General features: G+C 44.9%; 1 protein-coding gene across 1 annotated transcript; it reads right to left on the bottom strand.

The window, feature by feature from the left end:
* Window positions 1–5,162: 5,162 nt before the first annotated feature.
* DEFB123 (defensin beta 123) lies at window positions 5,163–13,101 on the bottom strand. The gene is made up of 2 exons (XM_037044704.1): window positions 12,829–13,101; window positions 5,163–5,404 (listed from the first exon to the last, which is right to left on the bottom strand). Exons 1-2 carry the CDS (start codon window positions 12,884–12,886, stop codon window positions 5,256–5,258), a joined length of 207 nt encoding a protein of 68 aa, XP_036900599.1. The 5' UTR covers window positions 12,887–13,101; the 3' UTR covers window positions 5,163–5,255.
* Between the last annotated feature and the right edge of the window lie 4,141 nt (window positions 13,102–17,242).

Here is a 17,242-nt window from a genome sequence, read left to right as displayed (position 1 = left end):
ATTTAGCAGATTGGGGACCTGGGATGCTAGGTGGCATACAATGTGTGACTGTCCTAGAAAATAAAGCATTGTTATTTCTCCCAACAAGATTCAAATGTCTTGCTGGACAATTATGTAGGTGAGAAACCCATTTATAATTCTCTGAGCCCAGACTCTAAGGCTGTTTTGCAACTAATTGTTGCACACCAAATTTTCCTGAAATGAAACTGTAAATCCAGGGGTGACCACACTTTGTTATAGTTAGAACTTTCCCCAAGATGTCCACCAGTCTGGAAAGCTAGGACACAGCAAACACTCCGGGTAACATCGGACTTGCACGCACAGCACGCCCTCTCTGGCCTGCGTTTGGGGGCTGTTACTGTCACGCTGTGTGTGAGATCTCACTATCCACTCCATCTTTAGGTGGACTCACGTGTCAAAACATACTATTATAAGTGTTTATGTTCTCCCTTCTATTATAGTTAGCTTTTAATTTAGTTTTTCTTAAAATGTTGTGAGTAGATAGGTTACAATATTTATGAATCTTATTTTGAGACCAAAAGGGGGTATTAAAATAATTGTAATGAAAAGGAAGTGCTGGGTCCAGTAGGACCCAGTGAATGTCAAGGTCTCACCAACAGATTTGTGGGACCTTGGGAGGAGGTGGAGAGAGGAGGGGCTGCTTCCTTCCTCAGAGTTCCACCAAGAGGATCCAGGTTTTACTGAGGGTCACTCCCCTCTAGGCATAGGGTCCCAGGGTTTCCTGAGGTGAGGCGCAGACATGTTCCTTCCTACAGACGTTCATGGCAAGGATACACGGGAAAGTGAACACACGGGACGCTGTGCGTATCTTTTCCATTTATAGTCTTCTAGCCCTGCCACTAGCCTTGGCTGAAATGACAGGTGCATGCACCCCAGAACCCCCTCTTCCCTATGTCCCAGACACAGTTGATTGGAAAAGAGGTGGGCATTTAGCCAAACCAAGCTAATCTCGTAGGCTGGCTGGCAACCTACACACGAGATGGCTTGGTACAAGATGTTGAACTTGATCAATGGGATTCTCTGTTATGAGGATCTGAACTGGGAAACAGACAGAATAAAGTAGTTCATAACTGGAGTTGAACCTGAAAAGTTTCCTTAGTAAAAGTCAGGGTTGAAGACAGGGGTGGGTGGTGGGAGGAGGGGTGGAGTGAAGTGTAATTTGAGAAAGCGGAAGCCATGAGTAAATACAAGCCCTCAGAGGTAAGGCAGACAGTCCTCTCCTTTCATGCACCAAGTGTGAAACGTTTAAATCCAAACCTCAAAGCATCGTGAGTCTACCACACTCGCTGCCTCGCAAATCGCACCCTGGGTCTCCCCCTGTGCACACCAGGCTGAGCCGCACGCCCTTCAGTCTCTGGAACCAGTCATCCTCCTCTCAAAAAGCTTACACACATGCCGCCTGGAATAGTCTGCAAACTCCCTCTCAGCTCTTTGCAAACATGAGTTGTCACCCTACAAATCCCAGGCCCGATGCCACTTCCTCAGGGAGGGTTGTCCTGATAGCTCACGGGGATCCACCTCTCTCATCACACCCCCCCCCACCCCATCTGAATTACTGTACTCTTCATAGCCTTTCACATTAAGACATTTCTTTTTTTAAAATATATTTTATTGATTACATTATTACAGTTGTCCCCTTTTCCCCCTTCACTCCCCTTCACCCCCTCCTACCTACATTCCCTCCCTTTAGTTCATGTTCATGTGTCATACTTGTAAGTTCTTCAGCTTCTCCATTTCCCATAGTATTCTTAGCCTTCCCCTATTTTCTACCTGTCATCTATGCTACTTATTCTCTGTACCTTCTCCCCCCTTCTCTTCCCCCCACTCCCCTGTTGCTAACCCTCCATGTGATCTCCATTTCTATGGTTCCACTCCTGATCTAGCTGTCTGCTTACTTTGCTTTTGTTTTAGGTGTGGTTGTTAATAATTGTGAGTTTGCTGTCATTTTACTGTACATGTTTTTTATCTTCTTTTTCTTAGATGAGTCCCTTTAACGTATCACATAATAAGGGCTTGGTGATAATGAACTCCTGAACTTGACCTTATCTGGGAAGCACTTTATCTGCCCTTCCATTCTAAATGAAAGCTTTGCTGGACAGATCAATCTTGGATGGAGGTCCTTGCCTTTCATGACTTGGAATCATGAAATTATTTCTTGTTTAATGCTTTTCCTCCACAGTCTGTAGACTCCACGATGGCAACGCCCATGTTTGCTTCATTCAACATTGTGTAACTAGAGAAAAACATGGTGCCTAGCAAACAACAGATGATCAATAAAAATGTGCTTATGACTGAAGGAACAAATGAATGTATTTTTTACTACGGTTCAGTAGACCTAAGACACGGTACACACATTCTTAGCTTCACAATAGTCATGCCTCACTTCAGAATGGGAATGTGTTCTGAGGAACGTGCCATCGAACGGTTTCGTCGATGGACATCAGAGTGGGGTTGCGGTTAGAGCTCACGGAGGGTTAAACTTTTTCAGAAACCGCCCCGCTGTCTCCAAGTGTCTGTACTGCTTCACATTCCCACCGGCCACGTGTGAGAGTTCCATCACCAGTTGTTCCTCAACAATTTCACGGTTAACTGTTTTGACTTAGATACTCTAATATGAGCGCAGTAGTGTTCGACTGTAATTTTAATTTGCATTTCTCTAACACTGATATTCATGTTTTGTTTTGTTTTTTTTTTAAGAGCACGGCAAGACCCAGGTTTTCTCACTCCCAACCGCTGCTCTTTAGTACGTTTTTATTTTTTATTTTTTTCAAAGATTTTATTTATTTATTTACCTTTAGAGGGGAAGGGGAGAGGGAGAGAAACATCAGTGTATGGTTGCCTCTCATGCGTCCCCTGCTGGGAGTTGGCCTGCAAGGAACCAGCCTGCAACCCAGGCATGTGCCCTGACTGGGAATCGAACCTCGATCCTCTGGTTCGCAGGCCTGTGCTCAATCCACTGAGCTACACCAGCCAGGGCCCATTTTCATGTTTGTATTTACCACATATGGAGCTTTTTAGGTGAAGTGTCAGTTCAACTTTTTGCTCATGTTGTTACTGGGTTGTTTGTTTATTTGTTTTATTGTGTTTTGAGAGTCCTTTACATATTTTGAAGAAAATATCCTGTATAAGACATGTAATTTTCAAATATATTCTTTTCTAGGCCTTTTTGACTGATTTAGCTTTTTCATTTTTTCTGGCCTCACAGTTCTTAAGGCACTTAATGTTTATAGCTTTCATCTCTTTTTTTAAGCTTGATTTTTATATACTGAGAAGGCAAAAAGATATGTAAAAACATATAAAGTATAAAGGACAATAAGACAACAAATATCTCTAATGCTACCATCCAGATAAAGAAACAGAATATCAGCACTCCTTCTTCCAATTCCTATATTCTTAGAGTCAGCCATTAGCCTACATCTGTGCTTTGTTGGTAGTTATGTCATCTATGTGTTTGTCCCTAACAAAGTATTTGTTAATATGCACACAATTTTGATCAAATCCTAGGAAAAAAATTTGTTAAGATTTTGTTTGGAATTTCATTGAACTCTGCAAACAAATGGTATAAATTGACATCTTTGAGACATTGAGTCTTCTAATTCATGAACATGGTATGTATCTCCGTTAATTTAGGCCTTCTTTATTGCTTCTCAGTAAGGGCTTCTCCTTTCCCCCCTACAGTGTTTGAACATGTCTTGTTTGAATTGTTCACGGGCGTTGGAACGCACTGTTTCTTTCGTCTGTCAGCAGTTTGATTTAGCTCTACTTAGATTTTATTTTCTTTGTGTTTACCCTGCTTGCGATTCTCTAAGCCTCTTGGGTCTGCGAGTGATGTCTTTTAGCAACATTTACCTTCTGCGCATGTCTTTCATTCGTGTGTGCTGCAGTATTGAAAAGAACTGTAGAGAGTAGAATAATCAGTATTTTCACTCAGAGAGTGTCCTCTTCCCTCTGTTGGTTGGTGCTGGTGGTTAACACACCTCCACAAACCTAGACAACGAAATGCCCATAGTTCTTGTAGTGAGTCAGAGAGATGTGAGGTAAATTTTAAAATCCCAAAGTAATCATTTGTTTGATGGTAATGAGGGTCCAGAGATGAATAATGTAACTAAAGACAGCTAGGAAGAGCACAGTAGAGTTATTGAGATCAACCTGAGATAATCGCTGCAAGTGAACACATATGTACTTTAAGCCAGGGGTGTCCAAACTTTTGGCGTCTCTGGGCCACACTGGAAGAGGAAGAGTTGTCTAGGGCCACACATTAAATACATTGCAACACGTGATCACCAAAACAATCTCATAATGTTTTAAGTAGATTTATGGTTTTGTGTTGGGCCACATTCACAGCTATCCTGGGCTGCATGCAGCCCACGGGCCGCAGGTTGGACATCCCTGCGAGCTATCTACCTTAAAAAATCCCAGAAACATAAGAATGTATAAGCATACCTTTCACTGGCTGGCAGAACAATGGTATCATCGTGCGTCACGCAGTGTCCCGAAAATCCCACTGCACACTTGTGAGTGAGATTGAAAGAGGTGAATACAGTTTTATTTTTATTATGAAAACAGTTTTGACTTCACCAACCACCTCAAAGGGGACCTCCAGGGAACTGGGCTGGGAAGGAGGGGTAGACTGACAGGCTAACCTAGGAAAGAGGCGTTTTATGTTATTTATTTTTTATTTTTAAAATATTTTTTTAATTTATTTTTTACAGAGAGGGCAAGGGAGGGAGAAGAGGAGGGAGAGAAACATGGATGTGAGCAACATCAGTTGCCTCTCTCACCCGCCCCAGCCAGAGAGGGAACTGCAACCCAGGCATGTGCCCTGACCCGTAATTGATCCTGCAACCTTTCACCTCGCCAGAGGACACCCAACTGAGTCACACCAATCAGGGCTTATTATTTTAATTTTTTTCTTTTTTTATCCACACTTGAACACAGTTTTTCATTGCTTTTACAGAGAGAGGAAGGGAGAGAGAGAAACATAGACGGGAGAGAGAAGCATCGCTTTGTTGCCTCCCACACTTGCCCAGACCAGGGATTGAACCTGCAACCCAGGCATGTGTCTCAACCAGGACTGAACCAAAACCCCTCTGCCACACGATAACGCTCCAACCAACCAACTCACACTGGTTCAGGGCCAGGGGTGTTTATTGATCTCAGGAATTCTAGGGGGGTGGGTCAGACGCAGAATAGCTTCATCTGCATTTTTATTATGGCTTCAAGCCTCACAAAACTCAGAATGACCACGGCCTTTGCATTTTGGGCTGAAACTTGAACTTCACACAGCAGTGTTTACTATTTGTGCAGTAAACATACATCTTTTCCTTCCTGTGGCATGTGCGGCGGCATCTCCCACGAAGATTCCAGCATTTTTGGGTGCCACCTGACAAAAAAATACAGCAGAGTGGAGACCATGTCAGTCCTGAGAAGAGGCCGGTTCCAGATTTGAAAGGTCTAGAAACGAATTAAAACAGGTGTGATACAAGACCCTCTGTTTCCCTGACCTTCGTCCCTGACCTCCTTTCTTTTTCTTTTATTCCCCTCTTTTTAAAGAAATTGTGGTAAAATGCAAATAATATAAAATGTACCAGTTTTAAGTATTTTAGAGCATACAGTTCAGAGGCATTAAGAACATTCACAAGGTTGTACGACCATCACCACCATCTAGTTCCAGAACTTTCAAAATCATCTCAAACAGAGACCCTGCCCCCCCCCCATTCTCATTTCCTCCTCCCCCCAGCCCTGGGCAACCACCAACTGGCCCTCCTCTCTCTAGATTGGCCTACTCTGGATATTTTATGCCAATGAAATCATACAATAAAATATGTGACCTTTCAGCTCTTCTTTTATGTAGCATGATGTTTTTAAGGTTCATCCATATTATTTTTTAAAAATATTTTATTTATTTATTTATTTATTTAGAGAGAGAGGAGGAGAGGGAGAAAAAAGGAGAGAAGCATCAATGTGTGTGAGAAATATTGACTGACTGACTCTCGCACACGCCCCAAGCAGGGACCAGGGCTACAACTGAGGCATCTGCCTTGCCTGGGAATCGAACCCTTGAACCGGCAACCCTTTGCTTTGTGAGAGGATTCCCAACCAACTGAGCCACACCAGTCAGGACCATATGGTTTTTTAAAATTGTTTTGGTTTTTTGTTAACATTCCATCACTTTTCATAATTTTATTTTTATTTTGTTTTCTTTTTCCCCAAGGTCCCTCAAGAAGGTGGCTGTACTGAAGGTTTTTTTTTTTAACTGTGGTAAAATACACTTAATGTAAAATTTGCCATCTTAACCATTTTTGAGAGGACTGTTCAGTGGTAGTAAATACACTCACGCTGTTTTGCACCCACTGCTTCGCACCTCCGTGACTTTTTTCATCTTGTAAAACTGAAACTCTGTACCCATGAAACCATAACTCCCTATCTCCCCTCCGCCACTCAGGGAACAACCCATCCATACTGTTTTTTATTCTTTTCCTGTCCCGTAATCTTGACTAACCCACGACCTACGAGGCTTGCAAAAACAGCTTTCGAAAGCACTGTTCTGACAACCTTGGGGGTGGGATTGCACCAACGGTGTGAACCGAGAAGCACAAAATTCTGGAGCGGTCCCGAACCACTCCAACCACGAGTCTTGCTGCAGTTAAAGGTGAAATCTGCTCCTTGGGCCAAACCATGACATTATCCCTTTTTCTCTCTTCTATAAAAACTCCAAGCCTGCGAGGAGCCAGGGTTGCACGTGCTCCCTGACTGTCCTCTAGCTGAACAAAGACTGTAACCTCCGTTTGTCTCGGTTCAACTATCTTCTTCCAACAGCTTGGTGCCGTGACCATTCTTTATTTCAGTAATCGGTCATTTTACTCTTTGTCTTTTCCTTCTTTCTGCTAGAGATTTAGACCGGGTTTATTGTGTGATCAGGGCTAAGTTTTCTTTGAGATTATCTTTGCACCAATATCTGTGCTCAGTGGGCAACTCTGCGTTGTCTGGAGCAGTGCTTTCATCTGGGGCGATTTTGATGCCCCGGGGATGTTTGGCAGTGACATATCGGGAGGCAGTTTTAGGTCTCACGACCGGGTGGAGGGGCGCTACTGCAATGACTGGGTGGAGGCCACGGATTCCCCCAAACATCCTTCCACGCACAGGACGGCCTCAGCGAAGACATACCCAACCCCAACGTCACTAACTGTCAACAGGGGCACGAGCGCCCCCCTGGAATAGACACATTACAACCTCCAGAGTTACCCGGTTTTGATTATGTGGGAACTATTCTACAGCTTCACGAACCGTTGGTAAACGACAGTGGGGCCAAATACCGACTTCCTGCATCCCTGCCAGTCAGTACGCTGTGCTGCACGGAGGTTCTGTCGACTTCCTCCCCTTCCGCGTGGGCGGGAGGAGCCAGTTTTTAAAAACCTATTGGTAAATTCATTGCAACATTCCTTCCTCCATATACACATTTGTGCTTTGACCCAGTTATAAGATCTGCCTTGTACTCCCATGATGAGTTAATAAAATCTTTACACATGTTTATTTCTATATAGCTGTGAGAGCCAGGGGGTTGCTTTTTTTTTTTTTTAATTACCTTTCAAAACTTCTTTGGAACCTCGAGCAAACTGAAACCATAAGCACTAGACTCTGAAAGGATATGTTGAGGGAAAGTGGGGGGCTCACCTCAATCAGATGTACTGTGAAGACACTTGGTATTTCTGGGCTGTCTGAAATGCAGCTTGGTGAGAAATCTGGCCCATCCCAGTGAAGAAAACTTAACTACTCTAAGAAAACGGTGGGGAAGCTTTAACGGAACCCTGAGGCTAGTTCCAGGATTTGTCCCACCAGCCATTTAAATTACTCTGGAACAACAGTGAAGGAGGCGCGTGGGAAAGGACCGCCCTCTCCCTAAATCTCAAGCGTTTGAATATTTCCTGACTACTGTCTGCCTGTTCGCGGAATGACGAGACGCTTTTCCGTGCTAGGAAGCAGCAGCGTTTCCTGTGGCTCAAAAGCAATTGCTGTTGGCTTTGCCTAATCCTAGAAAAGGCCAAATTAAAGTGACAGAACAGAGATTAGTGGCTGCTGGTGGCTGGGGGCCGGGGAGGTGACTGATTGCAAAGGGGCACGGGGTGTCCTGTCTGGGGTGACGGAAATGAATTATACTGATTGTGGTGCTAGCTGTACGAATGGACACATTAGTTGAAGCTCATATCGTATGCTTAAAATGTGGGCATTTATTTCAGTAAAACCGATCAGAAAAGAAATAATAAGAGCAAAATTCAATAGAAAGTGACAAAGACTGAAGTTGGCAAAGGAGATTCGACACAGAGACAAGAAGACACCAGAGGAGGAAAAAACAGAGGAAGATATCAGAAAAACACTCAAACTGTAATTTAAGAAGTTCTTTAAATGAAAGATAGCTTGAAAATGCCACAGTGCACAGCGTCTCTGAGAATGTTGGTGTGGAAGAAGGAAGATATAGAAGGAACATGGAATATTTTAAGTACAAATCTTGTAGTCCAATAGAAAGTATCAATATGAATTCATGAGGTATTTTAGAGACATTTAAATGTACTGATTTTCCCTCCTCGCTCTGCCTACTGAAAGATGAGGAAAGAACCAATTTAGCAGCATTGAATATCTCTAGCAACTAGATCCTAGTCCTGAAATACCACTTTCCTGCTGAAAAAAAAAATCAGCTTCTTCAAGAAATGGCTTTCAAGATCTGTGGCAAGGACTGTATGAGATGATCCTAGAGTATCTTGTCACACCAGAAAACCAGATAAATTATAAACGGGATGAAGAAAGGGATGAAGATGTAACCAACAAGCTAAAAAGTCTTGAGGGATGTCAGCTTTTAAAAGTGGCCGTGACAGAAAGCGGGTGCCTGTGGATACATCCTTAGCAATGAGACTGCAAAGAAATGTAAGAATTGATTGCTCTGAAAGTCGAGATGCTGCAACATTCGGGGCAGGGAGACCGTTGTGGTGGGGGTAGGTGGGTTTTTCGGTTTTTGGTGACCGTCAGTGTTCTATTGATCGACCTTGTTGATGGTTGCAAGGTTGTGTGCTTTATAACAGTTTATTAAGCAGCACATTTGTTTTATGTGATTTTCATGATCTGTAATGATGCATTTTATTTTACAAAAAAAAAAGAAAGAAAACCCCCTCACCACTTGACAATAAGATCTCAATGTTACATTCAAGCGTGTCAAGATGAATTGTGGGTGAGAGTGACAGGAAAGATGACACCTCGTGTGGCCGCGGTGGAGGCTATGTGACACTGATTCACACATTGTAAAATCAGGCACAGAATTTACCTAGCAATTTTCATTCTAGGTGTCTATCCTGGAGAAATACACGCATAGCTTGAGACTATAGTTACACTGGAGATGCAACTAGAGACAAGTTAGAGGTAGAGACTGCCCTCAGAGAATTTCAGGTCTAGTGGTGGGGGTGGGGAGGGGGGGGTAAACAATTGTCAGAGAAATAGCTTCCCAGATACTTGGTTGACTAGAGTTATAATGCCTTTTAGAACTCTGGGTGCTATGTCTGAGGAGGTACAATGGAAAAGCAGGTGATATGTCCCACCTAAGCCTAATACCTTCCGGGGTCTTGAGCTTCACATATATGTCCAGAATTTCCACAATTAACCTGACTTTAATATTTTCAAAGTATTAAAGTAATATATATATTTCATTTCTCTTTAATTTTGGTTGCAAAAAACCAGGATTGGGCTGTTTCTGGGCTTTGGGGAAATGGTAAAGAACACTTAGAACGACAAACTCATTGCTCAGCTTAAATGAGCTGAGTAGTTCTAGTTCAGAGCAAGACAATTTTTAAGAACCAAAATTTACCAAGCAGAGTCAGGATTTCCAACTTCAAAGAGCTCCTTTACCTATTAGTAGGTGAGCCTGGCAGATTCAGATAAGACTCAAGAAACTTCCATTCAATCTCTGTTACCGCCATCACACCCAACAGAGAGCAGAAAGGAAATGCTCTCTCTGGGGGAAACTGGGCACTTAAATCCCTTTCCTACAGTGGCAGCAGCAGCAGCAGCTGCAGGCCTGAGGCTCCAGTAGAACCTCATGCCTCGCCTTGGCCAACCAGGCTGATGGTGGACCCACCAGTAAGCTAGGAACCAAGACTTTCCACCTCTTCTCCACTATCGGCCTGCTGGCTGACCTGGGACGTACAGATAACTCATTTGAGAAAAGCAGAGGCAAGAGAGTCTTTTACTACAAACACCCAGGTAGGTCTGGACAAACAGCCAGCATTTTACCCCTTGCCTCTCAGAGTGTCTCCCAGCAACTGCTAATAGGCAGGACACAGCACACCATGGCGCCACCTGGAGGAGGATTAGAAATGGTTCAGGGGCACTGGCCCCTGTGGCTCAGTTGGTTGGGGTGGCATCCCAGACACTGATGGGTTGTGGGTTTGATTCCTGGTCAGGGCACATGCCTAGGTTGCAGGCTCAATCCTCAGTCAGGGAGCCCAGAAGCAACCAATCAGTGCTTGCCTGTTACATCAGTGTTTCTCTCTCTCTCTGTTTCCCCGCCCCTTCCTCTCTCCGTAGCAGTACTGAAAAGATGTCCTTAGGTGAGAATAAAACAAATAATAATAATTAGGAAAAAAAATGACTGAGGAAGTGGCTGAGCATCTCCCTCCACCCTCCTGTGGCATAAAACATCCAGAAGTTCCCTGCATCCCTGGTGGAGGTAGGAAACCCAGTGCGAAGTAAGGGTCAGAGGGACTTGCCGAGAGTAGGCCCCCGTGCATGAGACAGTGGGAGGGTGTTTGAAGAGCCTAAACCTAAGGGCCAGATGGAGGATTTGGCTGAGAAAAAAGGCTGTCAGTGGGGCTCTCGACAAGCATTGAGATCTCATTAGCCATGGGACCCAGCAGCAAGTGCCAGCAGGACACTCACCGAACACATAGTGATACAATGAGGCACATTGTCCCCGAAGCTACTGAAGGTCCAGCACAGGGTTCGAGCCCACTTCCTTATGCTCCTGCCCCAGGGCCTTGGCACCTGATGTTTCCCCCAGCTTGAATGTTCTTCCCCACAAGTCCACGTGGCTCACCCCTCATCCTCCCTCAGATCACAATGAATCATTCATGAGCACACCTTTAAAATGGCACATCTAACCCCCTATTTTCTATCCCCTTTTCCAGTCTATTCTGCTCATTATATTCATCATATGGCATTGCATATGTGTCACTTATTTTAATTTTTTTCTGTCTGCTTCAATAGGATGTAAGCTCCGAGAGGACAGAGATTTTGCTCATGTTGATGTTTGCTGCTCTGCCTGCTGCACCTGTCCCAGTGCCTGGAGCATGAAATCCGTTCAACCGTGTTTACTGAATGAATCGATTCATGAAATCGTGATGCATCAAGTTACTTTCTCTCAAACGCAGCTGCTCTCCTGGAAGGAGAAGAGGAGCATGCCAAAAGGGAAATGCTAAAAGGCTGAATATTTATTCAAAAGAGTCAGAATGACCTTGGTGACCATTTTAAACCAGAAGGGATGACTATCTAATTGCCGAGTTTACCGGCACTTCTGATGTCCCACCCGCAGCAGGATGAAAGTTCCTGGGGAAATTCAGAGGAGTGATACAAAGTAGAGAAGCTACATTTTTTGCACACCAAAGTTTCAATGTGTTCTTTGTTTTCTCCTCAAGCAGTTATTGGTGTAGCAGTTTGAGGAATGAGGAGATGGAAACTCTGAGCAGCTGAGCGGCCCGCAAGGGGGTGGGGGTGGGGGCCCATCACAGAGTTAGAAAATGCTAGGGCAGTTTCTGACCCAGGTTCTGGCACTTGACTTTCCTCTCTACCCCAGGAGCACGGTTTCAGGCATTCCCCACAGGCAGATACAAAGGCTGAGGTTGGCTTGTTTAAGGAAATTCACACATTGACACTGTGGGAAGGTTAGACAAAAGCCTGGGGGTGGGCAGAAGCTTCTGGCAGTTGAGCAGGAGGGGCCAGGTAGCTCCTGCTGGTGTTGGAGGAACGGGCAAGTCTGATTGCGGTCCTTCCCTGCTGAAGCCTCCCCACGGCTCTTGCGCCCAGTATTCCAGGCCGCTCCTCAGCTTTAGCCCTAGCCAGACCTCAGACCCATGCCCCTAACCACACTTCCATTTTGGGCTGAAGGTACCATGGTCTCTCCCACACCTGGACCTCCACATGAATTGATTTCTGCCTGGGACCCCCTATCTATTTCCACCTCTTTCCCTTTCCCTTCTAACTTGCACACACTTTTCAGGATGCCTGGTACCCCTCCGGGAGGGCTCCCTGGCCCTCAGTCTGGGCTGCTCCCCACCATGTGCACCCCAGCCTCCCACCTCCCCTCTAGCACAGCTTGGGTCCCTCTGGGTTGTAAATGTCATTTATCCCCGTGACCCTGGCTCCCAGCTCAGCGTCTGGCACGCAGAGAGCAATAGTAAATAGGAGCTTTTCTGTCCTGCGAAGGTGGTTGTGACCTTTATACAGCCTAGATTTTTTCTGGGGACTATTTTGCAAAAGGGTCACTACTGTCCTCTCCTCTTCCTGCTTCTCTTGCCCACCTCTTCCATTCCTTCTCGGGTTCTAGGCCACCGGGGCACGCTTCCTGGGCCAGCAGAGATGGGGTGGCTGGCCAGAAGTTCCGGATGTCATAGCTGGTACCTGAGATCTGGCGCCTGCTGCTGGTGAGAGGGCCCTCTCCACGTGTCTCTGATATGTGACCTGAGGCCTGGCAGCCTGCCCTCTCTATCCTTGGGATCCCGTGACCAGGCCTCTGTCCCCAACCTTGTCCCTTCCCTGAAGAGCAGTTACCTGGAGTGAGCTGGGAGAAGAGCAGAAGTGCAGTCAAAATCATCCAAAGGAGCTTCATGGCTGGAAGCGGCCCTGGGTGAAGTTGCAGGTCCGATGTGAAGGCAAAGCCACTGCAAGAGAGCTCTGTCCTCTCTGGCGTGAGCTCCCTTTGACCAATCCAAACAGCTGCCACCCACGCGTGCCCTCAGCTGCGGACGGGCGCAGCCGACGGGCGCAGCCCCCACACCCCCTGAGCCCATGTGCACAGCCATGCACCTCAGCTGGTGCTCCTCCTTTAGTCATTTAGGTCAGCCGGGAGAGGTCCGGCAACAACGATCTCCATTCCAAGATTCGCACACCACCTTCCCCCGGCTCTAAACGAAGGGACCACAAGGGGGCGCTATGTACACGGAATCCAGAGCAATGGTGGGGTAGGGTGGGGTAGAGTGGGGTAGGGTGGGGTAGAGTGGGGTAGGGTGGGGTAGGGTGGGGTAGGGTGGGGTAAGTGTAGACTTCACAGAAAAGGTACAATGAGCAGTGTTTTGAGGAATAAATACCAACGCACCAGCCGGGTGAACGGACGTGGTTTTCCAGGCAAAGGAAGGTCTAGACAAAAGCTTACATTGGTGTTGAAAATGAGCAAAGTGACTTTAACAAGCTAAAACCGGAAGGAAAATGATGGTGAGAGATGAAGCTCCCAGCACCAGCCCAGCTGTGTGCCCTCTCGGAGTGCCAGCCACCACAGCCTCCTGCCGTCTGGGTACTAACCCTGCACTAGACAGACGAACCCTCAGGGTCCTGCCTTCTGGGCACCAGGCCGCGCCCCTTCTCTGAGATCCAAACACCAACTATTTGGAGCCTCTCAGAACTCAGGTTTGGAAAGTCAATTCTCTTCCGTTTTGTTCCCACAACCGAAGGCGGTAGGCTCATCCCGTAGCCACAAATTTCTGTTTCCTCAGGGTCCTCTCTTTGTCTTTCAGTTTTCCAACAACAATGTAACCCGTTTTGTATATTAAGTATCCTGTGTGGCTTCCACTTCCTGGCCGGACCCTACTTGATTCAGAGGTCGAGGGTATACAAGCGTTAGGATTTACAAGACAAAATAACATTGAGCACGTCTCTGTAGGTGCAGACAATACATGGAGGAGATTGAAGACTGGATGGTAAATGAAAGAGTGAGGTCACCAAGTGTGAACAATTCTTTCTAAAACCTTCAGGATGAAGAAGAGACAGCAGCCAACCCTGGCTGGCGTAGCTCAGTGGATTGAGCGAGGGCCTGCGAACCACACGATCGTGGTTCGATTCCCAGTCAGGGTACATTCCTGGGTTGCAGGCCAGTTCCTGGCAGGGGACTCACAAGAGGCAACCATACATTGATACTTCTCTCCTTCCCTTCCCCTCTAAAGATAAATAAATAAAATCTTAAAAAAAAAAAAAAAGAAGAGACAGCAGCTATGAAAGGACTCAGGGCCCCAGGCTGCTATTGGGTTGTTCATTTTCCTGAGGGAGGCTCATTTTTTCAAACAGGTGTTAGTTAAGGCTCAATCAGAGAAGCCACAGTCAGTACTAAGGAATCAGGACTTCATTACAAGATTTAGATTCCATTCCATTGTGGAACAGCTGGGAGGGTACAGATGTATCCAGGGCCATGGTGGGGTTGCTGAGGTGCCTGACTTAGATGTGTGAAAGGCTGGTGTCTCGTTAAGACTTCACAGAGAAGTATTTGGTGGTAGGCCCTGGGTCACTGCTCAGTGGGGCTGGCAATTGGCAAGGAGAGCCCACCACACTGAAGGGAAAACGGGGCGGGGGGCGGGGGGGCAGAAAGGTGAGTAGAGCCCTGAAGCTGCTTTTGCCCTGGGGGCACCTGTAAACTTGATGTTTGGATGGTCTTGAGGTGAGAGGAAGAGAATTCAAAGGCCACGGCCCCCTCAGGGCCCTCCCCACATGTCCATACGCTGAGAGTGAGGGTGAGCCACAGGAACCGCCTACCCCTACTCAGACGCTTTTCTCGTTGCTGAGCAGAGCAAGACAGAAAAGTCTTTAGGATGCCGTAACTACGAGCTAGTTTTCAAGGGGTTTTGTAGCTCAAATGCAGTATCAAGTGAATTGTAAAACAACAAAGCAAAACAAACAAACAAAAAAAATCCCAAGCCTTCGAATTATGAATTTGTTTCAAAGTGTTCCCAAACCGGTAATGTTCCAGGCATTTGACAGAAGCAAAGCAAATGCTAAAGGAAGGCAGCTTGCCTACATCCCCACAAATCACAGATAAATTCAAGGACAGATAACAGTGTGCATTCGAAGATTATGAAGCACACAGAGAAACTCGGTGCCATCAACAGAAACCCTAAGTACCGCACTTACACAACTTTAGTTATTAGAATGATCAAATTGTGTGTGTGAGAGAGATGTTTAATACAGCATTTAGTCATGCTTCCAGAAGGAGTGGAGAGAGAAGGGTTCAAGGTTATTCCGGTGAGTTAATGCCTTAGAATTGTATAGTCCTGCTGAAGTTTGTAAATTCACAGATTCAAGAAGCTCAGTGCATCTCAAGCAGAACAAATAAAAAGAAAACAAGCTTTAGACATGCCATACGGAAGTTGCAGAGCACGTGTGGGCTGTGCACGTGCGTGCACACACACACACATACACAATAAAAACCTTGAAAGTAGCCAGAGGGAAGAAACAGACAACCCTCAGGGAGCAACAGTCTGGGTGACAGTTGCCTTTTTTAAAACAATAACAATAGAACATGGAAGAGAGTAGAATGATATGTTCAGTATATGCTAAGATAACATATATGTGCATCTAGGGCTATATAACCAGAAAAAAAGTCTTGCAAGAATCACGGTAGAATAAAGACATTTCTCAGCAAACAAAAACTAATCAAGACTGGTACCAACATACCTTTGCTAAAAGAAACATTAAAAAATGTACTTTACGCAGAAGGAAAAACGATCTTGTCTGAAAGGTCTTAGGTTTAAGAAATTTAAGAAATTTAGCAAATGAAATGATATGTGTAAGGACACACCCACATGATACAGAAGCAAACTCCGTGTCCACCCTCAGACATCTGAACAAGGAAGATGTGGCACATAAATGCAACAGAATGTCACCCAGCCATAAAAAGAATGAAATCTTGCCATTTGCCACAATATGGGTGGACCTAGAGGGTATAATGCTAAGTAAAATAAGTCAGACGGAGGAGGACAAATACCGTGTGGTTTCACTTACATGTGGGATCTAAAAGTCAAACAAAGAGACAAACAAAACCCAACTGGAACAGACTCACAGACAATGAACTGGTAGTTGTCAGAGGAGAAGAGGGCAGGGGAAGGGTAAAAAAGTGTAACCTTAGACACAATTTTGGCAAAGAAAATCATGAAATATGTAAAATGTCAACACTTTGTGACTAAATTGAGTTTAAACCAGGAATGCAGGTTTGATTTTAAATGAATAGTTTTGGCCCTGGCTGGTGTAGCTCAGTGAATTGAGTGTGACCTGTGAACCAAAGGGTAGCTGGTTCGATTCCCAGTCAGGACACCTGCCTGGGTTGTGAGCCAGGTCCCCAGTAGGGGGCACATGAGAGGCAACCACACATTGATGTTTCTCTTCCTCTCTTTCTCCTTCCCTTCCCCTCTGTGTAAAAATAAATAAATAAAATCTTTTTTTAAGCCTTTATTTTTTTAAGGTTTTATTTTTATAAATCTTAAAACATTTAATAATTCATTTCCCAAATATACACCTTTAATAATTCAGTTCCCAAATCTCACTTAAACTATAGCAGCTACAGAGTTTTTTAATGATTATGTAGAAGGTTTTATTATTTTAATTTTAATTAATTAATTCATTCTTTTTAATTGAATTTATTGGGGTGGCATCAATAAAATCATATACATTTCATGTGTACAATTCTATAATATATCACCTGTATTGTGCATTCACCACCCAAAGTTAAGTCTCTTTCCATCACCATTTATCCCCCCTTTACCCTCTTCTATGCCTCCCCAATCCCCTTTTCTCTGGCACTCACCATACTGTTATCGGTCTATGAGTTTTTTTCTTAATCCCTCCACCTTTCTTCTTCTAGCCTCCAAAAACCCTCCCCTCTAACAGCTGTCAGTCTGTCCTCTGTATCTATGAGTCTGTTTCTATTTTGTTAGCTTACTTTATTCATTACATTCCACATAAGATGAAATCATATGTTCTTTGTCCATCACTGACCGGCTCATTTTACTTAGTGTACTACCCTCCATGTCCATCCATGCTGTTGCAAAAGATAAGATTTCCTTCTTTTTTATGGCCAAGTAGCATTCCATTGTAGAGATATGCCACAGCTTTTTGATCCATTCATCTACTGATGGGCACTTAGCTGCTTCCAAATCTTGGCGATTGTAAATAACGCTGTGATGAACATAGGGGTCCATATATTCTT

The sequence above is a fragment of the Sturnira hondurensis genome, unplaced genomic scaffold (genome assembly GCF_014824575.4).
Source record: "Sturnira hondurensis isolate 20B ecotype Veracruz unplaced genomic scaffold, ASM1482457v3 Scaffold0004136, whole genome shotgun sequence".
Lineage (NCBI taxonomy): Eukaryota > Metazoa > Chordata > Mammalia > Chiroptera > Phyllostomidae > Sturnira > Sturnira hondurensis.
This window is presented reverse-complemented; position numbering and strand designations above follow the sequence as displayed.

Excerpts from the sequence above, each read along its gene's own strand:
- DEFB123 (XM_037044704.1), bottom strand. The coding sequence starts at position 12,886 with ATGAAGCTCCTTTGGATGATTTTGACTGCACTTCTGCTCTTCTCCCAG. Across the intron at positions 5,405-12,828 it reads CTTCTCCCAGCTCACTCCAG|GTGGCACCCAAAAATGCTGG; the intron begins GTAACTGCTCTT and ends TTTTTTTGTCAG.